This window comes from Phasianus colchicus, chromosome 2 (assembly GCF_987193195.1).
Source record: "Phasianus colchicus chromosome 2, bPhaCol1.hap1.1, whole genome shotgun sequence".
In the NCBI taxonomy this organism is placed as follows: Eukaryota; Metazoa; Chordata; class Aves; order Galliformes; family Phasianidae; genus Phasianus; species Phasianus colchicus.
This window is the reverse complement of record NC_143437.1, coordinates 30,808,905-30,832,950: the sequence shown is the minus strand read 5'-3', so window position 1 is coordinate 30,832,950 and position 24,046 is coordinate 30,808,905. Positions and strand designations below refer to the sequence as shown.

The 24,046-nt window shown below is 47.3% G+C and overlaps 1 protein-coding gene across 3 annotated transcripts in view; it reads left to right on the top strand.

Annotated features, from left to right (window-relative positions):
• TJAP1 (tight junction associated protein 1) overlaps positions 1-21,918 on the top strand; it is a 37,653-nt gene extending 15,735 nt beyond the window's left edge. For 2 of the 3 annotated variants that reach the window (XM_031593525.2, XM_031593516.2), the window contains exons 3-11: positions 6,090-6,184; positions 7,694-7,747; positions 9,585-9,743; positions 12,750-12,778; positions 13,798-13,959; positions 14,562-14,628; positions 16,318-16,425; positions 17,120-17,203; positions 18,885-21,918. In XM_031593525.2, the coding sequence (XP_031449385.2) occupies positions 9,618-9,743; positions 12,750-12,778; positions 13,798-13,959; positions 14,562-14,628; positions 16,318-16,425; positions 17,120-17,203; positions 18,885-20,201 (1,893 nt within the window). In that variant the 5' untranslated portion in view covers positions 6,090-6,184; positions 7,694-7,747; positions 9,585-9,617 and the 3' untranslated portion in view covers positions 20,202-21,918. Of the gene's footprint in view, positions 1-6,089; positions 6,185-7,693; positions 7,748-9,584; positions 9,744-10,907; positions 11,070-12,749; positions 12,779-13,797; positions 13,960-14,561; positions 14,629-16,317; positions 16,426-17,119; positions 17,204-18,884 lie in introns of all 3 variants that reach the window. The other variant, XM_090135237.1, reaches the window with a different exon arrangement.
• Positions 21,919-24,046: the final 2,128 nt, after the last annotated feature.

Below are 24,046 nucleotides of genomic sequence, written 5' to 3'. Positions count from 1 at the left end.
TACAGTTCTGATTTTGGTGCTGCTTCTGGTACTGAGCAGAAGTGACAGCTCACTCTGTTCCTGAGAGTGGTGGCACAATTATTTTGGTGGCTGATGAGGGAAACAGTTCCCTGCAAGGGGCTTAGAATATTTTCTCTGTTGTTCTGTGCTAACAGGGAAAGCTTGTTGCATTGGAGAAGAAGCGAGCTCTACAGGATAGCTCAGAGGTGGCAAGGGAAGGCAGTGGTGAAACAGAACTGCTGCAGTGGGTGTGAGGAAGGATAGAATGAGCTCGGAGACCACAGGGGAGAGAAGCAAGTAGAAGTGGAAACGAGTACACCAAAAGAATGAAGATAAACTGTCGTGGTACTTGGGGAGAAACAGTTCAGATGGTTTTTAATTGAGGAAGAAAAAAAAAAAGACTGGTAGTTCGAAATTGCTAGAAATTAATTTTGACTAACTTGTTTCAAGGGGAGATGCTGTGGGAACTGGGGAGATAAGAGGCGATTTTAGAGTGTGAATTGTCAGCACATCACGCCTGTGACTTCAAACTTGTTTTGTGTCTGTGATTACCGCGCTGTTAGCAACAGTACCTCCTGCTTTGGTGGAGAGGGCAGAAGTAAGGCCATGCCTGAGGGCACTTAGCTAACATGCTTAAACTCCACGCTCCAGTTGCTCAGGTAAGCTGTTGGTGAGCCATTCCTTTAGGAATGGGAGTGGGGAGAACATTCCCTTCTCTGTGTCCAAACGGGTCCAGGTGTGTTGGACATCAGCTGGGACAAAAGTTGCGTGGGTGCATGGAGAGCAGGGTACAGCTCAAGTTCTTGTTATCATACTTCCTCTCTTGCTCAGGGAGAATGGAGAAAATGTCACGCCATGCAAGTCTCAGCAATATGATGATATTTGGTTGGCAATGGAGTGGTAAAAACCTTCTAGTCATATCAATGTCAGTAACTGCAATACTTTAATGTGTGATGTGGTTAGCTTATATTGATTCTAAGAGATGCCACTCTTTGTTCTTAAGGAAAAGCAAACAAGCAAACACAAAACCTTCTTTAGAAGCAGGAAAGGACAAAAAGGGTTAACTTCAATATTGTTAAGGATTATGTCTGTGCAGGGAAGTTGTGCTGACTTAACTTAATCAGATTAGAAACAGTTGTGATTATATTAGCGCAGCATTCTTGTATAGGCATCCTTAATTTAGTTTGTCTTGTATCTATCTATTTAACTTAAGTTGATTCAACACAGAGTGCTCTCAAACTGAATTAAAAACATTTACCCAGGAGGGTTATACCATTTTACATTATTTTCTAATTCAATTTAATTTAGTGTAGTGTATACATAGACAAGACCTTGGGGAAAAAGCTGATCCGTTTTATTACTTGCTGAACAGTATGTCATGTTTGGCTGCAGCCATGTGATTATGGAATGAAAGGGCCTGTTGTGGTGCACGGTGGTGGAGGATGGGCGCACTGATCTTTGCAAACCATTGTACAGCGTGGTCATTCTTAGCCATAGTATGCGATTGTAGATTGTTCCTCCTTATAGACTGGGACTTTCTTGGCTAGTTACACGTGTGAGACCTCTGGAACACTGTCTTGAGGTTGTTCCTTGGCCTGCTAATAAATTTGATGCTGCTTCCCTGACACTGTCTCACCCCAGTATGCACGTGCCCCAGTGTGAGTGGCAACTTTAGCTCCTACAAAACTCATGGTGAAGGAAAAAGTGCATTCTCTAAGCACTGCAGATGCCAGTTAACTTTCATATTGGAAAGCATGAACCTAGTTGATACACTTTGTGTTTTCTCCTGGTGGCTGAAGGTTCAATGACAACTAAACAAATGCTCTACAAACCCAATTGTACAGGTAATATTTCAGAATAAAGTTGGCTGCTCTAAACAGCTTTTTCATTTTCTGAAATTTGCTTTTGCTGCCACCTGAAAGCATCAGGGCTGAGCTTAAAGTCTCTGCAACCTTGCAGGTGCTTTCTAGGTTGGGTCACTGCAACAACCTTGCCCGTCTGTCCTCTGTTAATTATGCAAATAATGTACTGTGCTCCATTGTCAGTCTGTGTAGATACTGCACAGTATGTTAGCCATCTGTGCATTACTGCAGCTCGTTGATGGAAGATATGTTCTGGAGAGCAAATTTAGGCAAGCATGTAGGTTGCAGTAATGGTGCATTCTCTACCATTGTTATGTTTTCTGCTAGAGGGACAGCTCAGTGACTTGCAGTCCTTGCAGTTGAGAAGTTGGAGGCTATAGCTTTCCCATAACTTAAAAAAATGATGAGCTGAAATGAGGACTGTTGTTACTAATTGCTGGGATGGGATTTAGGGAATACTTACAGGTGCTGAAAGGCTACTTTTCAGTGGCTGAAAAACTTAAGTTTTTCCTAGTTCATCCCAATCAAATCTAATATTCTCTCATTATGTACTGTTGGAAGGTAACACTTTCTCATTTTCTTCCTCTCCTACACAGTGCAGGAGCTGGAAGGGGGTCTGGGAAGGGGTTTTCCTACACATTTATTTTCTAGAGACATGTTCACCCTCTCCCTCTCATCAGATGTTTGCTCACCTTAGCCATTCTCTAGCTTGTGTTTGAGAGGGAAAATGTAAGGCTGTGACTCCTCAATTTCCTTCATGATATCCCAGGCTCTGCCAGATAAGTGTTAGGACATAAAGAGTTGCTTTTACTAGCTGGACCCACACGGTTATTTTCAGGAGCTTTGAGAGTTTTCCTAAGCTGAGTTAGTAGTTTCCTAATGGCCTAGTTTACATCTCTTTAGATATCTAAGAAATAGATACTGCTCCAGAAGTCTTCCCATGGAAGATCTTAAAAGAACACAGATGAGATGATGGAGTTAGACACAAAATCTAAGGTGCAAAGACAGCAAGGCACTGGAATTTTGCAACCTAAACCACCTTGTGAGGACCAAAAGGATCACTAAGCAAACTAAAGTGATCAAACTAAAGAAATCACTGAGCAAACTAAACGGGCTTCTGGTCTGTCAGTGTTTTCGGATGAGAAGCTGTTGGTAGCCTCTTCTGTAGCTGTCAGTGCTAAAGGTAACTTGGCAGGTGACCTTTTGTCAAGCTAGTTCTTGTGCAATTTCATATGTAGCCATTAAAGGTGGTTCTATGTTCTTATATGGATTAGAAAGCTAGCATTCATTTCCTGGTCAGAATCTCCCCTGGGTATTTTTATTCTCCATTAACATTCCTTCTGGGGATTGTATTCGGGTCTTTTACTTCCTGTCCTGTTCCTGTTCAGATGTTAATCAGCTGTTGTGTTCTATTCCAGTTACATGTGAGAGATGTTAGTGTTTCTGATCCGTTCTGGCTTTTATAAAAGGGTTAGGGAAGCTAAGCTGTTCTTAGCATGGTGACTAGATAATAATCCATACTTAAGGATACGGAGCCCAGCTGAGTTGGGGAGGTGGGGATCTTTATATTGTGCATGGAAGGAGAGGGACCATAAGAGAAGTGTGATTCTGATAACTTGTGAGGGACTTTCACAGGGTGCATGTACGTGACAGACACATGATATATCCTGTTCGGTGGTATTTATATTCAGCAAGAACTAAGCAAGACTGTAGAGTCCATGGATTTCATTTCCTTTGGAAATATGCTAGGTGTTAGCCAGGCCTATTCTTTAACAGCAACCCTGATCCCTTTCTCTTGGTATCTCTTGAACTTGGTCCCATGCAAGGAACAGAGATTTCTGCTTAATAGTTAAGGTTAATTGATAGGAAAAAGCAGAAATGAGCAATAATCCTTCTGAAATTCAATTCTAATCCAAGAGACACTCTAATGCTGTTACTCAGATGTGAATTGTGAGCATTAACATGCAAGTAGAACTGAGATGCAAATCTCTGTGCTGGGAACTGTCATCTTTTTTATTTTAAACTAAAAGCCTGGGAGTCTCAAAGTAACCAGCAGTGGAATGGATCTGAACGTATTTTTAATTGAAATTCCTTCTCTGCATGAAAGGACCTCATTAAATGTTAAAATATCCTTTAATAACCTTGCAGTCCTTTTCCATTGTGCTTGGCATGAGCAGTCTATAGGGGCTACTTCTTAACTTCAGACAGCTTGTTCTTCTGTCCTCGACAAGATCTCTCAGTGCAGTTTCTACATCCCCCATCTCTCTGATTAGTAGTCTGGATCAGGTTTACTGCAGCAGCTCCTCGTGTAATCTGGCTTGAGACTCATGGGGGCTGAGGTTGGCTCTGTCCATAAGCACAGGAAGACAAGTGACAGATCTTTTGCTGTTGCTTCCCATGAGGCTATCAAGGAGAAATTGTTGCCTCCTAATTCTTGCCAATCTCCAGAATCTGGTATTTAAGCTGTAGGCTGGTTAAACTGAGTGAAAATTCTGGGTTAGCTGTGTGATTAGATAGGGCAGTAGCAGCAAATACTTTTACACGAGTATGCGATTGGAGTTTTTTGGAGTACTGATTTGGTGATAGCCAATGGATGTTCCTGTAGTGTTGCTTTAGAAACAAATGTGGCTATGACTGTGTTACGGAAGGTATTTTCTCTGTCGTGCAAGCTTATCTTTCTGATTAAAGAGCAAGATCAAAGAAATGCTGCTTTTGAAAAGAAGATGATGTTGAAATAAGGAACATTCTCTGCAGCAGTATCACCATATTTCTATTAAGGATGGAAAACTACTGTTCCTGAACAATGGTGAACAGGCAGCTGTATAGGATCAGAAAAAGCAATGTGAGAGAAGGTAGTGATGAAGAACACATCTTAGATGTCCTCTTTTTGTTATGGGAGAGAAGGTGATGCAAGTGGGTAGTGGTGTGGTTTTGCAAGAATGCCAAGTAGCTATTAGTTCTATGGATTCTGGACAGAATAGTCTAAACCATTCAGTGCTCCTGATGTGTGGTAAATTCCATCTTTATTAAACAATGCGGAGGACGTGGCTACTCTGTGAATGGATTTTACATGGAGGAGTGCTGTCTGATAGAAACAACAAGAGCCAAGCATGTGTGTGCAGTTGCAGTCAGTCACTGTCACTGCATCCTGTCTCCGTGAAGAGGTGGTTTGTTTTTTTGTCTTTGTGAGGGGATGGAGGAATCATCAGCTTTTGGGAGCAGCAAAGTAAATTGTTAGGTTTCCCCTGCAGTCTTCTGACCCTGTATCTGTTCATGTCTGTTTTCCTTGAAGACATGACTATTGCTGATGGGTGTGAGCCCAAGTCTGGTAGCCTCTGTGAACTGTTCCAGTGAAGCTATATCTGTCATTGAGCTCAGAAATGAGTCAGGAGTTACTGTGGGTAGGACCCAGAAGACAATAGAATTGGAGCTTCTGCAGATGATAGCCTGCTAGAAAGAGAACTGTAAATGCTATGGGGTGTTATTGGGAAAGATGGATAAGGCAGATAAAAGGGACTAAGGGGTTAAGTTTCCTCTTGTATTACAGTGCTAATTAGAATAGCAACGTTTGGGCTGAAGAGCTGCCTGCTGCTGTAGCTTCACGCTAAAGCTAAGTTCTTCCTGGGTACAACAGAATGTGGACTTGTAAGCAAGCTTCTTTGGAGAGGCTTGTGAATACTTTGAGTGTAGAGCAGAATTAGCACTTTCTTCTGTTACTAGATGTTGCCTATGTCCATTTCTACTTAGAATCACAAGGTCCATCGATCTGCAGAGTGTATCTGTTGCTCTCCAAATGGAGTGGTGGATGAGCCACCTCAGATGCAAAGAACACTTGGATATTGTAGGCAGAGGGGGCCTAATTGTGTAGTTAGTTACAGCGAAGTCTGCAGAACAAAGTTAGGCTGGTGTGGCGGGCTGGTTAAGGCAGACTGACAGAAACTGGATTCCTGATATTAGTCAGGCCGCCTCTTGCAGGCTGGTTCCTATTCTGCACAAGCATCCTGCTCAATGGTGTGATGATTAAAAGAATTTCTCTTTCTGGGATGCAGTGAAGACAAGGAGCTTCTTTTGCACTAAGGCTCCTGTAATTAGATAGCAGCCTGATGGTGCAGCAGTTTGCTTCTGACTCCTGCCCTGGCACCTGGCTGTGGGTTGCTCTGCGCGTGCCTGGCTGTTTCCATGTATTGTGTCAATAGGTGACTGACAGTTTCCTTTCTCGTGTTTCAGGAGCCGTTGGCCAGATGCTGCTGGATGCTGACAGGGGAAAGCTGATTCGGAGACAAGCAGTCAGAAATGTTTGGACACGTCGTCATTTTGGATCTGTAAGTCCTTGTTTGAGGGAAAGTTGCCTGGAGGCAGTGTGGGTATTTGAGTGGAAATTCTGAGATTGTGAGGGTAGGTTTCCAGTCCTGGTATCTCTTCCAGGTAGGTGAAGATGAGATGGCAGGTAGTTTAGTTGCTGAGTATTGAGTAGGAAGTGGGACAGTCCTGCCTGAGCCTGAGGAACTGTGTGATGAGAAACAGTGAGGCCTTTAGCGTGTTTGTTCTGAGCACCACCGTGGTAGAAACATGCAGGGATCCATGGGGACAGCTGTTCCTGGAGGCCTCTGCTTGTTTGCCAGTCTGACTGTTTCTGGGAGCTGGTAGAAAAGCAGTTTCAAACTGTAATAATTGGTCCTTCCTGGATTTACACTATTTTTTTCTCTCTCTCTTTCTCTCTCACACTATACTTTGCAGCTTGCTCCTACAGAACAGTTACGCTGTTGTGGAGTTGTTCTTAACATTACTAGTCGAGACCTGACAATAGCATTGCAGTAAGGAAGGGGGCTAGACAGTTTGTTGGGTCAGGGCCAGCACCAGGGCACCTTTCAGTTTGTTTTGGCAGAGCTTGTTTGTATGATTCTGGTTGCCTGCCTGTTCCATTCACCTTCCATCTGGCTCTCTCCATATGCATACAACTACTCCACACCCTTCACTTCTGTTACTCCTCCCAGGGCTTGGTGCCATGGATAGGGGAAAACGCAGTGCAGCAATAGAGGTGCATCAGGAAAGGGAAGACTCATCTGCAGTCTTTCTCATGCCAGTGACAGTGTGATAGCCATTGAGCTAAGCTCTTAGAGCTGTCTCCTGGATCCACCCATTTCTCTTCAGGTAGTGATGGATGCCCTGAGCTTTGAATACAGAAGATCCTTTCTGAACTTGTGTTAAATCCTGGATTGGATGGGCAGTATTTCACAGAAGCCTATTTGCGCCAAGCTAGAGCATGACATGCTGCTTGCAAGAAGCCAGAGAGTAGCTTGTCTTCTCTCTTGTAGAGGTGTGAGCTATCACGGTGGTAGGCACAGGAATGTAATGTTTTGACTCGAAGGAGAGTCTGATAATTACCAGCTCATTTGTAAGTGCACCTTTAGCAAGAAAAACTGACTTAACAATTACCTCATTTGTCCTTTTAGCATGTAGGCTTCACAATCTGTAGTATCAGAGAAAATGAGCAGTAAGAGTCCCATTTCACAGATTTGTTTAGTCCTTCCTGGAACCAAGGTTTTTAGAACTTGTTGCTTCATGATTTTGTGTGGTTTGGGTTGCCTGAGTGAGTCCTTGGGATGTGTCCTTGCCAACTGCCTTACTAGCTCTTGCTGGGCTGTGTGGCTCAACTGTCCTAAGCTAATGTCCTTTACAACTTACTGTTGTGGGTTGAAACAGGCACTTGTAGTGTGGTAAATATCCTGTTGTGCTTCATTATAAACATTCCCTCTTCTTTACACATTTACAGGGTGAGGTTTCAAACTGACTTTTTGATACATACTAAGTCATTTGTTTCTCTTCTTCAGGACATCTGAGTGAGTGTCACTGCTTCATGAGCCTTTGAATTTGAGCCCAGGCTGGTAAGTCCTCAGGTCTTTAAGGGCTGGAGAAATTATAGTAATTTCATTTTGGGATATCTACATAAGTATCTGCTGTCGTTAGCCTGTCAGGAGTTGACAGAAGAATTAACTGTAGGTTACCTGCATAAAGGTATGGTGTTGGCTAATATGCTTCTAACAGGAGATCAGCATTTCACTTTGAAGTGGAGAATGTCTTCCCAGCAAGACAGACCCAGCTTCCTACTACATCCCAAAAGAAACCCAGCAGTTTCTTTTGGAGATGTAGTGGAATGTGCATTTGGTATACTGGATGTGATTCTTCTAAAATATTTGAAATATCTTCACCTCGTTGTTTTTAGAGGAAGAGATCTTGAGAAAATGACTCCAGCAAAGGTGAATTTTCAGGATTTTGGTTGTGGAGGTTCACAAGCTAATCCTTGAAAGTGGCTCATGTATGTGGAAAACACATGAGTACTTGTGTTCTTTTTAGAACAATGGAGGACAGCTTACAAATTATCCTGTGAAATGTAAAGCCTGATGTGGCTTGGAGCCACTCTGTGTAGTACAGACATTCCACACTTGCCAGCCCTCCTAGTGGGTTCAGTATAAGTGACAGGGGGATGCAGCTAAGCAAGAGAGGATAAGGACTGAAGATAGCTCTCAGGGCTCCATTTGGACACTGCATATTATGTAAAACTCCCCTGGCCAAAACATAAAGCAAATGAATTCTGCTAGGTCATTGGCCTGGCAATATCCCTTAGCCAGGTGGGAGGGCCAGTGTAAGCAGGCATTAAATAGCCCTCCCATCAGATGATCTGAGTTGTTAAGCTTTGTCAGTGATAGGATTCAGCAAGGGAAAGGAGAATGGGAAGAGGGTGCTTGCTTCAAATGTGTGGAGATTGTGAATGATGCATGTATTGTCATCAGGGGAGATCTGCCATCAGGTCATAAAGAGATGTCTTGGCATCTCTGGCACTTACTGTCTTCTGTGCAGTGGGATGGCTGAAATTCTGGCTGGTTGAGGGGAAAATCTTCCTGCTCTCCACTGTAGTTACAAAGTGGTGGAAAGGAAGAAGATAGCTGCTTTCCTTCTGTCCTGCATCTTGCTCTTGTGCTGCTTCTGCTCCTACAGCAGGCAGAATCTTCCTGCCCAGCACAGCTGAGGTAAAGGGACAAAAACTGGTCTTTCTCATAGCAGTACTGCTGCATTTTGCAACTTCTGACCTTAGATATCAACATTAATGGCATTGCTTCCTAATTTGATGCCACCTGCAACTTGGTCTCTGTCTTTTCTGACAGAGTGAGCAGTTCTAAAAGTATGGTACCACCTTCTTCCTCCTACAGTCTGCCCCACTTATGTTTCTGTGTAAGCAGAAAACTTCTGAATTTGGGCTCTTTAATGACTACAGTCTCCTCCCACATAGTTCCTGCTGACAGTGACAGCACATAATCAATAACTTCTACTGTCACTGCTGCCTGTAAGGCTTGCTGTTTCCATATTGGAAAAGGCCTTTCCTAAAGAGCCTAATCAATATGCTGCTGTGAGGCCTATTCTCGTTTGCTATATATAATCTGGATACACACAAACTACGTGAGTGAGTGTGTGTAGAAGGGGGGAGAGGATGTGCCAGCCCTCTGCTCTCACTGGCTGGGAGAAGGACACATCTATCTCTGACTTTGCTCCCTCTCCTGCAGCTGCTGCTCAAGGCTTGTGGTTGCATCCTTTTCCTGCTCTATCAGTACTCTGCATGGGGACCTGCTCTAGGACTCCAAGGGAGACTACTTCCTGCTGGTTTGCTTCTAGGGTTCGATGGAGTGTCTGTGCCTCTCTCTTCTGTGAACTTTCTGCTGTTGGTAGGTAACCCGCTGTTGGAGCCACGCAGGTGGGAGGATGTCGAGCACGGCTCCAACAAAGAAGCCTTACCGCAAGGCACCCCCGCAGCATCGTGAGATCCGTCATGAGGTTCCCATCATTCGTGACGACCAGGATGGAGTGATCTTGGCTGAGCAGAGTCAGGTAACGGCTTGCCGGGTGGCAAAGGGCTTATCACCATTGCACCAGCAAACGGGGTTTAGTTGCACTGAGGCAGGCCAGCTTGAGCAGGCAAAGGGGTTTGAGGTTTGCAACCTGAACTTCTCCTCATCGTGGTCCCTGGAGTCCAGCAGTGAGAAGGAAGTGACAGGGTGCAGAGCAGAATTGAACGTGAAGAGCCAGACCTTGCCAGCATCGCCAGATGGTAGGAAGATGGGACAGCGAAGTGGGAAGCGGTGCCCAAACCGCAGTCGTGGGCACCTCAGCAAATTTGTGAGCCGTAGCATGGAGACGGTTGTGGTGCCTGGAAATGAGGGACACCGTTCCAGTTGTTCTTTCAAGAGCAGAAGCCTGGAACGCTCACTTATGTTTAAGGAGCCTCCTGAAGTCTTGACACCGAGGAAGTTTCAAGTCTCTTCTTCACACCAGCCTCTAAAAGGGATCTTGAAGCAGCCTGGCATGCAAACAGGCCCATGCCCTGAGACCTTACGCAAGTCCCGCTCAGTTGAGACACTTTCCCATGGCCGTGGTTCATGCAAGTACAGTGATCCTCAGCTCTGCCTTGTCCGTAAGGAGAAACGCTCTCTGGAGCGCAGCAGCAGTAGTGCTGCTGACATTGCCAAACGCAAAGAGAAACTCAGAGAAGAAAAACTGCAGTTCTCCAAATTCCTGGATGAGATTAGTCAACGGGTGCTGAGTCCCATTCGCTTGCGCCCACTAGAAGAGACCAGGGGAGCAGAGCATGACCAGAATTCTGCTTGTTGTGCCAGAGGCTCTGTGCCAGAAGGCCAAGGGGAAGGTCACCTGGAAGAGGTCAAAACCAAGCGTGCATCTGAAAGATCCTCCTGCCCAAGCAGAAGAAAATCAGAAAAGAAATGTGAGGGAATGGGAATGGCTTCGTGCCAGAGAAAATGTGCAGAGGAGACTGGGAGAGTTTCCAAACTAAGAAAGAAACCCATCCTTGGGAGAAAGGACAGTAAGGAGAAAGTTCTTTCCTTGGACAGAAAGGTAGTAGATCTGTGTCAGTATGAGCTGCAGCAGCTGGCAGACTTGGGGCTGGCAGGGACATCCTCTGGGCAGCAGCACTCACTGTCATCATGGAAAAGCAGTGCAGAGGGCAAGAGGGATGAAAACAGTCCCTGTTCGCAGCTGTTACAGCCAAACCATCTATGCGTTAAACTCGAGCGGAAGCGTACAGTGGAGCGGAACTACCCAGAGAAAGGATCCTTCTCCCCTCCAACACACAGGAGTTGGGAGAAGGGACCTGCCCCATCTAGATCCTCCCCTTCCTTCAGCCTGGCACTAAACAAGGTAGGTGCCAGGACTGCTGGCTTTTGCAGACAGGGGTCTCACAAAAGCTAAAACTCCTATCTGAATCTTGTCTCACCTGTAATTCCAGGACTGGGGGGAGATACCCCCAGACCTCATGCTGTGGGTACTGAGTTACCACAAGTGTTGCTGTCTTGTGTTGCTGCTCGTGTCTGTGCTCCAAGTAGGGTATATCTTTCTGGGAGGAGCCAGCTTCCCTTTGACTCAGGAGGTAGGGGGGGTGGGAGTTGGTGTTCTTTCCCTTCTGCAGGCCTTTTAGGTGTTTGCAGGTCAGAGGTGTCCCCAGTCTGCAGGGAGCAAGTTGGGAAGCTCTGGTGTCTGCAGGTGGTGGGAGGCTCTTGAGACTCTTTATCTGCCCAGTACCCAACTATCCTGGGGTAGTCTGGCTCTGTGATGTCTGATTGAAGCCTTTGTAAACTGTATCCTCCCTTCTTCTCCTTTGGGCCTGCTTTGGGACCATTGCCTCAGCTTACCAGGAATTGCCTTATCTCCTTTGCTGGTCACTACTGTGGGCTTTGTGTGTTTGTAGAGGTTGGGGAAGCAGTTGCTAGATGATTCTGCATGAATTAATCAATTGTCAGTTGGGGTCAGAATGCAAGGAGGAGTTGGGTTGATGGGATTGCCTTTAAGGACAAGAGATTGTATGCAGGCTCTAAGGACTATCTTTTCAAAATGTGAACTGATGAAGGAAGCAGCCTCCTGATGTCTTAGGGTAGGTTTGTTTTATGTAATATTGCTAGAAGCTTAGCAACCTCATTCACAACTGCGTGTGGCATGGCCTCTAAGCTCAGAGTTGACTGTGACACTTAATAGCCAGTTTAAAGTGTTTCAGCACTTAAGGCTTCTGTAGTGCTGGCGCTACACCAGGCACCAAAAATAGGCCATGGGCAGCTTGGACATTGTGAGAATGGTCACAGCCTTGGGCTTTCACAAAAAGTATGGTTGTTGCTAGTTCTAATTAAATCTCACCCAGCTGTGCTGGCAGTCAACAGCCATTTTATGCTGCAGCACTGTCTCTCCTTGTTCTGCAGATCCCTACTCCAAACATCTGTGGGGATGTTGCCCAGAATGTTTCTTTCACAGGTTTTTTTGCTTCTAGTGTTTCTTGTGCTACCCTAGAATAGTTACAGTGGCTGTTTTCAGGTCTGCAGAAAGAAATCCTTTTCACAGTATAATCTAGCTGGTGTAACTGGTAGACATGTTTTTTTCATCTCCCAAATGATGCTCTGTAGTTCTTTTGTGAGGCCTTGAGGATGTTCTGATTGCTGTGGTGACAAGTTAATTTTCAATGTATACTGGCCTGTTTGATTCCTGTTGCACTAAACTAACTGTGGATTTGTAGGAAGCTGAAACACCAACAGAGATGATGATGTTGCAAAAGATGCTGAGATTGCAGGTGGGAGAGTAAAGTTACCTAATTTGTGTGGTGGTTTCAAGTCCAGCTGTTCTGCCCTGAACCAAAACACACAGTGTTTTGATATCAACTAGCAGAGTGATGTGTGCAGAGCCCGGCTTCTCTAAGTTTACTTATCATAATCCCTCAGAGCAGGTGTGGAAGAGTCCCATATAGGGTCTAGCAACTGAAACTTTGTCCTTTAAGATACTTTGTGAAAGCAACTCCTCTTCTGAAAGAATCTCACAGCTGTTTTCTTCCCTGTACAGGAACCCTTGACGGATGCAGAAAGGATGAAGTAAGTGTCCTGTTCCCTCTTTATGCCTGTTGTACTGCAACTGTATGAGTGCTGATTCCTCGCATCTTGCCTGTGTCACTTGCGCAGCAAAGCTGACTGGCCCTGAAGGCTCCACACAGATCTTCATTTAGCTCTCTTGAGGGCAGAGCTTTAGACTGTGCCTTGCCAACCTCTGCATTGTATGCCTCACTCTGGAGGCATGGGGACACAGATCTTCAGGTGCAGGCAGAGGAGTTGAAACGTTTAACACGAGTAGAGAGAGAAGTGCCTTCATGTTGTAGCATCTATTTTAATGTAAGCCATCAGAAACAGCATGCAGGGGCCTGCTGCTGAGTGAGGGTGAGAACTGGGCCCTTTGCTGATGGTGCTGTGGGACGCAAACAGCTGCCGGCACTGTGCTTAAAGCCACAGTGTGGAACAAGTATGCATTGCTAGAGAGGAGCTGTGCTGTGCTTCAGTATTTTTCTGAGCACAAAGGAATGAAAAACAACAGGAAATCCTTCTGACCACCAGGCATGTCCTGTCTGGGGACTAACAGAGCAGTTTGTATTAGAATGGGATTGACTGACAGCTGTGATCACATCTCTATACCCACCCCACTACCTCTGTTGCTGACCTCAAGGCTGTTTAGAGCACCATATGCTAAAGGTGTGAGGGCTTCTGAACAGTTCAGGGGAGGATCAGTTCAAGTTCTTTATCCTATGCTGGGATAAATTATTGAGTGGGTTTTATTCACCAATGGGGGACACTGGAGCTGGCCAGTGAACTTGATCCAAGCACTGTAACCTGAGAGGGAGCTGGGAGCTGATAACATGGCTGGCCAGCTAGTATGTTACAAAGCATGCATCTCGTAACAATAGTGCACCTCTCTTCATGGGCTGGAATCTCCTGATAGTTCAGTTCCCAACTTTTTGGGGCCCACATGTTGGGTTGGCCCCTAGAGCAGGGCAGCAGGATATGGGTGCTGGTGTGGAGTGCCCCTTGTGCTCTCAGTGGTACCTTTGTTCTTTTGTGTCCAGGCTGCTGCAACATGAGAATGAAGAGCTGCGCCGACGGCTGATGTATGTGACTAACAAAATGGAAGCAATGGAGAGGGAGCTGGAGTCAGGTCAAGACTACCTGGAGATGGAGCTGGGTCAGAACCGGGAGGAGCTGGAGAAATTCAAGGACAAATTCCGTAGGTACGGAATAGAAAAATGAAAGAAGGATAGAGCTAGAGAGATCATTGCCTCCAAGGACTCCCTCAGCTGGCTTGAGTAGGCTGTGCCCTGTTGTATTGAACAGAGAGGTACGCTGCATCCTCAGTGCTCTTCCAGACGTAGGGGAGAGTAAAAGCTTTGCAGTCATTGCTTTCTCCAAGGTACAGTGTAAGAATACTGCCAGCTCAAGGGATAGACAGCAAAAGGGAATTCTATTTATTGGTTGTAAGGTGGGATCTGTCTTGGATGGCTGTCTGACATCAGCAAAAAGGAGCCACTGACTACCTGGGATTGTAGTGCTTTGGTTAGAAATTAATGCTAGGCACTGATTACATGGTTACACATAGCTTAGCTCAGAGCAGTCCTTCAAAGTCCTTCTTATTTTCTCCAACAAAGACATGAAAGGTCACTTAGCCAACCTCACCTTGCCTGTAACTGGGAGTCTGAAGGTCTTTATATTGTCTTAGTACTGTGAATACTAAGGAGTACTGGGGTTGTGGAATTATTGGTTTGCTTGGTAGTTAAGAAGAAGACTTGAGCAAAGCCTGAGAACCATTCCTATGTGTACGATCTTGATTCTGTAGGTTACAGAATAGCTACACTGCTTCCCAGAGAACCAATCAAGACCTGGAAGAGAAGCTGCATGCCCTGGTAAGTGTTCTGCTCTACATAGAGGAGGTAAAAGAGATATGTATGTCAGGAGCAGAAGGGGGAAGGGTTCCTGGCTTTAGCCAGCAGATGTGGTTGGTGTGGGGTGGGGTTTGGCCATAGCCATCTATTCTCCCTTCCAGCTGGTGTCACAAACTAGTTTCTTACTGAGCCCCTTCTTGGTCATGCATGTGAGCTTGGTTGCCCACAACATAACTGCATGGTATTCCGTCATGTTGCTTCAGTCCCTCTCAAAATGCCAGGGATGTGTCAGCCAGTCTTGGGGTAGTCATCCTGGGAGGATGGGGGCAGAGCCAGTGTGCGTGTGTGTCTGTTGTGTGCATTCATAACACTCATGGCTGTTTATTTTCTCTCCCTCCCTCTCTCTTTCTCTCTCTCTCTTTCTCCTCCTCACGCTGCTGCTGGCACACGCTGGGCGCACTCACCTCTCAGGCCTCTCTCAGCCAAAGCTGGATTTTTGCAGTTGCGTCTTTTCGTTTGTGTGTTTTTTCTTTTTCCTCTTCACGTGTCTCAGCCTGTTGGTTTCATTGTCAGTCCCACATATACACCATCCCAGATGGAGGGGCCCCAGCCCTCATCCACCCAAGGGCTCACCTGGTGTCCAGCAGCTGCCCACAGATGCAGCAAGTCCTAGCTTGCAGTGCTCCATCTTAAGAGCATTTGGCTCTGGGCCAGGTGGAGCATGGCGTGCTGGGAAGTGGTGCCCACAAGCTGTGGCACTGCACAAGATGTGGATGGCTGTGAACCTTGTTTGCTCCCTTTCCTTCCCCTTCTGGGTTGTGAGCAGGCAAGTTGAACAGCTGAAATGTAGCCCAAGATGAGGGTGGGTGGTTTTTGGTTGTTTTTTTTTTAATGTTCTAGCCCTTGAATTTCTTGGGTTAATATAAATTGTGTTGGTTCCTAAACAGACTGTATATTTGGGAAGGATTCTGCTCCTCAGCCCCCTTGTGTCACTGTACTTCACCTGTGACTCATCATTGGGCCTTGGTGGTCACAGCCTTTGAGCAGGCTAGATCAGTGTTGGAGGAACTTTTTGACAAAGGGGATGGCATGGTTGTTCTAAGCTATTGCTCCTCTCAGTTGTTACATCTGAGTTTCTGCCCTGCACCTGAACTGTTAGGGAGTCTAAAGAGACAAGATCATCTGCTTTAGGGGAGGGTGTTAGGGAAGCTCCAGATGAAGCTGTGCAGGTCCTTTTTCTTAGTAGAGCAAGAACTGAACTCTTTGAAGATGGTGCCCTTTCCCTGCCAAAAAGAACTGTCCATTCAGCATTAACTGCTGATCTTTATCGGCAGTATTCTTGTTCTGTTGATCCTGAGCAGAGAGCTGATTATCATGAGCTCAGAGGTGGTTACTGCTGGTGGCAAGACAACTATTCAAAACCAGTAGCTTGCCATCGGGCACCCTGTGAGCCATGACAGAGAAGAAACATGCTGCAAGAAGAGGGACTGCATTGAGGAGGTTCAAACTCACTAGTTGTCTCTATACCTAGCAGAGTGGCTATCTCCAACTGCCTTTGGAATCCCTCCCGAGGTGAAGAGCCCTTTGTCTGTATAGAAGTTCTTGTGTCTCAGCTGAGCATGTCATTGTGCTATGCTTGGGGTGACGTGGGTGGTAAAACCGGTTTCTTCTGTGCTGTGGAAATTTACACCTGGTATTCTTGCATCTCAGATTAAAAAGGCAGAGATGGACCGCAAGACGTTGGACTGGGAGATTGTGGAGCTCACTAATAAATTGCTTGATGCCAAAACAACTATCAATAAGCTGGAGGAACTTAATGTAAGTGCGAGTCGGCAAATGGTTGTGGAACTGTGTTGAGGTGCGGGCTTTTTTTTCTGGTTCAAAGCCATTAGTGTAAAGAAGAACATGAATAACTAAAATGTGTATGAAAACGTGGGAACAAGCAAAAAGAAAAGGGCTTGAGGAGTTGAGCAAGAAAGAGCTGATCTTCAAGTTTGATGTGTTTACTTTTCTAGCATTTAATCTTAAGGTTTGACCTGTGCCCAGGCTGTAGTAACCAAGTGGTTATTTAGCTTAGAAATGGGAGGGAACTATTGCCTTTTCCACACAATTAACGTAGAAGTTCCTGGATTTGGTGCATGTTTCTGTTAACTGCTCTCAATTCATTCCAGTCTGTCTGCAAGATGCCTGGCATTGAGCAGTGCCTGCAGGCATGTTTGAGAGCTCCGAAATGGGTTAGCAAAAATCTGGTGGGACTTTTGGAGATCAGTTTCACAAAAGGATAGGAGTTTGGTATATGGAGTTTGGTATATGGAGGCCTGGAACAAGAGTTGAAAGGGACATGGCTGAGTTGTAAGAAGTACATGAGGTGTGGAGGGGAGGAAAAGGCAGGCGCCCTCAGGAGAAGTTCATGATATTCCACCTTCTCTTTGAAGCTGGTAAGGTGGTGTCATTTCAGGTAAGAGATCAGTCTGACACTGTTGCACACCTGTGCCCTTTTTTTTTTTGTCAGGAACGCTATCGACAGGACTGTAACCTTGCGGTACAGCTGCTCAAGTGTAACAAGTCCCACTTCAGGAACCACAAATTTGCTGATGTGAGTAGCAGTCCCACTGAGGTGGGGAAGAAGGGCTCGTGGTTTCCACCTGTCTTTCTTTTTTCAGCTTTCTCTGCAGCTTTTCTCTTTTGGCCTCTCGTCCTTCAGCCTCAGGCAGAGTATGGGGGGCTCCTGTTCCTACTCCCACCAAGAAGGCAGTGCAGAGCCTCTGCCAGCTCCTCTTTCACACCTGCTCTATTTCACAGCACAGCCAAGAGCTGTTATAAAAAGCACAATAACCTTGAATTTGATAGCCTGCTGGGTGCCTGATGGGAGCTGGCTAAAGGACAGATCTCTCTCGTAGCCTGCTCTGTCCTCTTTCCTTTCTTACCTGGCCACGTGCAAGGGCCGTGTGACAGAGTCAAGCAGCAGTTGGCTGTCCCTGCTTCACTTCTTGCTCTGATGAAAAGTTTGGGTGGCAACATTCAGAATGACTTTTGGGTTTCTTGAATGGGAAACGTTGGTACTAACATATACTTTTGCTTGAGAGAGCTCATCCTGCCCTTGGGGTAAGTAAAGGTGGAGGTTAGACCTTTCACGTAGGTAGCATCACTCATTTGATTGGGAATATTGTTCAGGTGTTTAACCCAGCTCTCTATCTTTCTGTGCCTTTAGCCTTCAGACCTTCTTAGGTTCCTTTCTGCAAAACCATGTGCTCATCTTTAGTAACTTAGCAGGTGACCAACATGTCCCCTCCCCCATTGTGTCTCAAATTAGCACTCTTGAGGTCAGTGTATCAGTTACTACTGGGGTAACCTTGACCCCTCTCCCAGCTGTCTCCCCTCCCCAGGGCTTTGAATTCTGCCCCCCAGAGTGCTGTGTCCTACATGGCTGCCACTGGAGGAGGGCGGTACTGAGCCACTGTGCAAGCAGTCTGCTTCTCAGCCAGCTGTTCGCATGCACTGTGCCCCCAGCTTTGGATGGAGTTTCCTTCTGGCTGTGACAGGACAGACCTTGCTGTGCCATGGAGTGGCTTGTGGAGCTTTGTTCTCCGTGCTCGTGCATTTGACAGGGCAGTGGGGAGAGCAGTAGCACCCATCTGCAGGACAAGGAGCAGTGCTTAACTCTGCTGGACCTTGGTCCTGAGGCTGTGGTAATAAATAAGCCCTGTGTTTGCCTCTCTGAAACGGAGTGAGTTGATAAAATGGGATGAGGTGAGAGGAGTCAATGGGAGCAGGGGAAGGCATCGATTCTGATCTGTGGGCAAGCTGCCAAGGCAGCAAGGCTGTAATTACTGCATTTGGGGAGCACTGCAGATGTGAGCGCTGGGGGATGTGCAGTCACTTCAGTGCAACCACCAGCTGATTTTCCACAGATCAATAGACCTCTCCCTAGCATGCACTGGCTGGGCCTTGTCTCTGTGCTCACAGGCATGGCCTGTGACATCATTTCTTTTTTGGTTTTTTTTTGTTTTTTTTTGTTTCTTTTTTGTTTTTTTTCCAAGATGGGCCTGTGAACCATGGCCTAGGAACATGAGTGGTATGACAGTTACAGAGCCTTGTTAGTCTGTCATATATGGCAGGTTCTCTTTTGGAAAGAGATGCCTACCCCAAGGCAAGGTAGGTAAACGTTAGTATTGAAATAAAGATTAAGGATGAAGGTTGGCTGGAAAAGGCAAATTTTTTGAAACTTAGTGACTTATGTGTCAGTATCCTTCTAATGTTCTGTTCCTTCTCCCTAGCTTCCCTATGAGCTGCAGGATATGGTCAATAAGCATCTGCACAGCACTCAGGAGTCTGCAGGCCCTGGTCAAGAGGCAACCCACACCTTGGCACCATCTGATGTTGTGCCCACCTCAGTCATTGCCAGGGTTTTGGAGAAGCCAGAATCTCTGGTGCTGAATTCAGCCAAGTCTAGCAGTGGCACCTGTCCTGTGGCTGAGGATGTCTTTGTGCATGTGGACATGAGTGGAGCCCCTCCTGATGCCTGCAGCAGTTCAGGGCAGATGAAGAAGGAGGGAGGGGAAGTTGGGAAGCAGCAGAACGGTGGCTGCAAGCCACAGGGTAGTGTGGATAGCGTGCCAGAGGATGTGCCAGCCTTTGAGAAGCTAAGCCCATACCCTACACCTTCACCTCCCCATCCTATGTACCCTGGGCGGAAAGTAATTGAGTTCTCCGAGGACAAGGTAAGGATCCCAAAGAACAGTCCCCTGCCCAACTGTACATATGCTACACGCCAGGCCATCTCCCTCAGCCTGGTACAGAGTGAAGATGAGAGCTGCGACAGGCACCGAACGCTTCCCAACAGCCCTGCTTCAGAAGGACGCCGCTCAGCCTCCAGCTGTTCCTGTCAGCAGTCCCCCAAAGCAGCCAGGGCTCATGGCTCTTCCCAGAGCAGCCCCTTCAGCAGCCCTCCCCAGATCCCGAGCGCCTTCACTAGCTCTGCCAGCTCCGAGGAGGACCTGCTGGCTAACTGGCAGCGTATGTTTGTTGACAAGGCACCCCCCACCTCAGAGCGGGTGCTGATGAACCGTACGGCCTTCAGCCGCGACACAGCCCCTGAGCTCCAGAAAAGGTTCAGCCGTTCCATGCAGGAGCTGGATAGGGCAGCCTCTGCCTACTCAGATGGCGAGGAGTCTGCTCAGAGCTGCAGCTGGACCGTGAGCCGGGACTCAAGCGTGGACACAGACAGCACTGAATCCAGAGCCCGCAGGAGCCATTTCTCCTCTGACTATGGTACAGATTTCTCCCAGGATGAAGCCCAGAAGCTGTTGCAGGGAAGTGGTGGAGGCACTGCTGAACCTGGAAGTCCACCCCCAGAAAAGCACAAGGATTATGTAGACCTTGGCTTGCCTGAGAGCCCAGCTGATGAGAGAGAATTGTTGCTCCAGGGAAGCAAGGAGAGTAACCAAGGAGGAGCTCAAGAGGAAAGTGGGGAAGGCAGGGTCAAGCCTCCCTTCAGTCGGCCACACCGCAGCCCCAAGAGAATGGGGGTCCACCATCTGCATCGCAAGGACAGTCTGACGCAGGCCCAGGAGCAAGGCAACCTTCTCAGCTGAGGCAGGGGAAGCAGCAGCCACTTGCTGTGGAGCTGTGGGATGCCTCCACCTGTCTTCTGAGGGAGAAACCTCTCTCAGTCCCCTCCACCCTAGGAGGAGCTCTGGGCTCTGCTCTTAAATGTTATATTTATTCTCTTGCTACCTGGAAGAGCTGGGGTTCCCATTCCCTGGCACCTCAGACCTGCAGTACTAGCACACGTTGTGCAGAAGCACACCCACTGCCCTGGCATACTCACAGCTCTCTTCACAGCCTCACACTGGTGCCTGTACCAGACCTTGTTCTTGGTACCCACAACCTGGTGCCTCTCCTCTCTACGCTCCCATCCTCCCTTTCCCCTTCCCACTCAGGTACCTGAGGCCCTGGCTGCTCCCATACTGGTGCCTGCAGCTGCTCTGCTCCCTTTTAACTTGTGCCAACAGGGCAGGGTGCCTGCATGGTGGTGTCTGATTCCCTGGGAGCCCCCAGGGGCCATGAGGACTCTCCCAGGGGATGGATCTGGGCCCTGGGGTGTATGCTGAGGATGCTGGTTTCTTAGTTTCCCTGTCGGGTTTTTTCCCTAGTCCCCTGGGTTGTGTTCTTCAGAATTTGCCCCTGTAGCTCCCTATTGCTCAGCTCAGCACCTGGCCTGCACTGAATCGAGATGCAGGCCTGGGCTGTGCTGTGACATTCAGCTGAGAGGCCTTGGGGGGATAGGGGGGGTCAGTCCCTTCCCAGGCAGGGACATAGACCTCTGGGCCATGTGGTTTGTTTGTGCGTCTCCTCCCTCACACCTCTTCCCCCGCTCTCTGTGCTGTTGTTTTGTTTGAATGGTGCTGACTCCTTGCTCTTGGGTGGGCTTCTTTCTTCTTTCCAAGCCTTTGGTTTTGGGGTGTATTGGTTTTTTGTTTTTTGTTTTTCTTTTGTTTTTGTTTTCCCCCTCCCTGCATAAACAGACACAGTGGTTGGCAGCCAGACTGTTGCCTGCGTTAAGGGTGTGTTAGGAGTGGCTCAGCCCTGAGCTGCGCTTCCCTCTGATCCTGGCCTTCAGCCTGCAGAAATCCCTCCAAATTTGGGAACAAGATCTTGCCCCCGGGGGAGTGAAGTGTGAAGGATGCTACTAGGATTTTCTGGGCAGGGCTTTGTGTACTGTGGCCTGTGGGGATGTGAGGGAGTTGCTCCCTCTGGCTGCACTACCTCACGCCTCAGTAGCACCAGTCTGCCAGAGTCTCTTTGTGCCCCCCTTTGGGGGCTCCAGGCTGGCTCTGGTGCTTCTACTCCTGAGTAGGGCCTCTCTGTGTGTTTTTCCTAGTGTAGTGTGTATTACGTGATTCTTCTTCATGGTCTTGTGTGCTCAGTGTCTTATTGGGGGGAGGGAAAGGGAGAGGTCTGTAGATGTAGGTATTTTTTTGAAGGCTAACAAAGCCTGGTGTCCAATTTTTAATCTTGTCCTGTGCCCTTGTCCACGTTTCATCCCTAGCCCAGGGGTGTGAGGCAAAGGGCTGGCCTGCTTCTCGGGCTGTGCTGCCCCCACACCAGCTGGCTGTCCTTAGCCTGCTGTCTTTTTTTTGAGTTGCGTTTGTGTTGTCTTCCTGCCCTACTCCATTAGTTCTTTGCTGGCTGGCTGTGTTGGAGGAGAGCAGCCCACTGCCCAGGAGGGAGCTGACAGCAAGAGATGGAGCTGACAGGAAGAGATGCAGCCGACAGCTGCCCCAGGGTCCTGCTCCCCTCCCAGACCCCTATCTCACCAGAGGGTTGCACTTGCAGCTGGAGGCAGCCAGGGCCCCAGCTCCAGCCTTGAGGCTCCAGGGCCTGTGAAAGGGAGTTGCAGGCCTCTGTGGGACTTGGTGTGCCCTAGTTAATTGGAGCTGCTGCCTATGTACTTACCTTTTGTCTCACCTCAAACAGCTGTGGAGCTCAATGCTGACTTCCAAGGTGGAGGTGGGACTCAGTATTTTACTACAGTATTTCATTCAATTCCTGTGCAAACAGGCTGGTGCTGAGAGCAGAAGCTTCCTTTTAGCTTGCAGGGCATTATTTCTTATCCTGAAAGTTGTGATGGGATCCTTGCATTTGCTCTCCCCTGCCACTATGCTGCTGAATTTCTCCTGCTCTTCTGCAGCAGTACTGAGGGCTTTCACCTGCAGCAGCCACCATCCCGTGGCTCATGGACATAACCTGGGGTTGGGTGCTTGTGGAATGGACTCCTGGGGCTCTCTGAACACCTGTAGCATGTCCGGAACAGCCTGTCAGAAAAGGCTGGCTGATGTGGGCTAGCTCATCCCCCTCATTGCAGCTGGGGGGCGCTGCCCTTCAAGGCTCATCTCTCCTGGTGTGGTGGTCAGGGGACAAAATCCATTCTCATGCTGAAACTGATGGTGCTGGGCAGAGCTGGGCTCCCCTGTGCTTTTGGTCTCGGTAAGCTAAAAGCACAACGGAGGAATGAAGGGTGGGAATGGAGTGCCCACAGCCTTCACATGCATTTGTTTCATAGCATTAGGCCACTGGCAGGCAGTGAGGGGGAGCGAGCAGCTGAAGGAGGAGCAGAACCCCCTCCCAGCCAGCACAGTGCCTGCCCTCTGCTCTCCTCCAGCAGTGTTGGCTCCGGGGCCTTGAGCTGACTCAACTTTCAGTGTCCCAACTCCAGACTGTTAATCTGTAACTAATGTGTTTTGTTGTTGTTGTTTTGGTGTTTTTTTTTTTTTTCTGAAATTTTCAAACTGATGTATATTTTAAGACCAGAAATAAACTATTTTAAAAGTAGGAGGTGATGGCTGTAGCACTCTCACCCGGGTAAGGACCTGGGCCAGGCCCAGCTATAGCATGTGAGGTAGCAGAGCCAATCTTGCTAAGCTGCATGTGCCTCCTGTATCACAGAATTGCCAGGGTTGGAAGGGACCTCAAGGATCATGAATCTCTAACCCCCCTGCCACACGCAGGGCCACCAACCATTCCACCTAATGCTAGACCAGACTGCCCAGGGCCCCATCCAATCTGGCCTTGAACACCTCCAGGACAGAATCACAGTTTGTATGTTTTCCAGTGGTTGTGAATTCACAGGTCATCCTCTCTGCCTGCCTCAGTCTGTTTCAAGATGTCTGTGCAGATCAAATTGTCTGCATCAGAGAAGAGGTACAGTCCCAGGCAAGGGGGGGGTATGGGAGATGAGTGTTTTACTTCTATAATTGTATCAGAGCAGATGCTCTGGAAACTATTCTTTAGATCTGAGTGAATATGAACAGCTCAATGTTCAGAATGAGCCTCTTGGCCAGGATCCCTCTGTCTTCATGTCACTTTTGACTCTATAAAGCTAACACTGTTTTTGGTGTTTTTTTTTTTTTTTTTTTTTAATTAAAAAGCAGATTATTAAACCAGGCAACTTTGGGAAACATTGAAAAATAATGTAGGTAATTTTTCACGTTGTTTTGAAGGCTATGAAAGTGAGACATGGTCTGCCAAAACCTCTCTACGATGAATTCTGGTGCTATAAGAAGGCCCAGTGTTACCCAGGAAAAGCTGCCTGCCCCATTTCAAGTATTTTGCTGTGTATTTGCCTGGTTTACATCTTCCCAGAGAACTTCACATGCTCATCTGGGATGCGGTATAACAAATTCTTCTCATACGTACCGTTTTTCTTGAAACCCCAGCTTGTGGAGTCAAATAAGAGCCAGTTCACCATTTCAGAAACCAAGATATAGGTTATCCAGGAGGAATTTTATAATTCTAGTGTATGAATATTATTGGGTTTTGTTTTCTTTGTGTGGGGAAAGTGGTTTGGTGTTGACAGAAGATACTCAAACAGGAAGTCTTCTTTATGTGAGAGTTTCTGTGGGTTACTGATACCAACACTTCCACAAGTTTTGTTTTC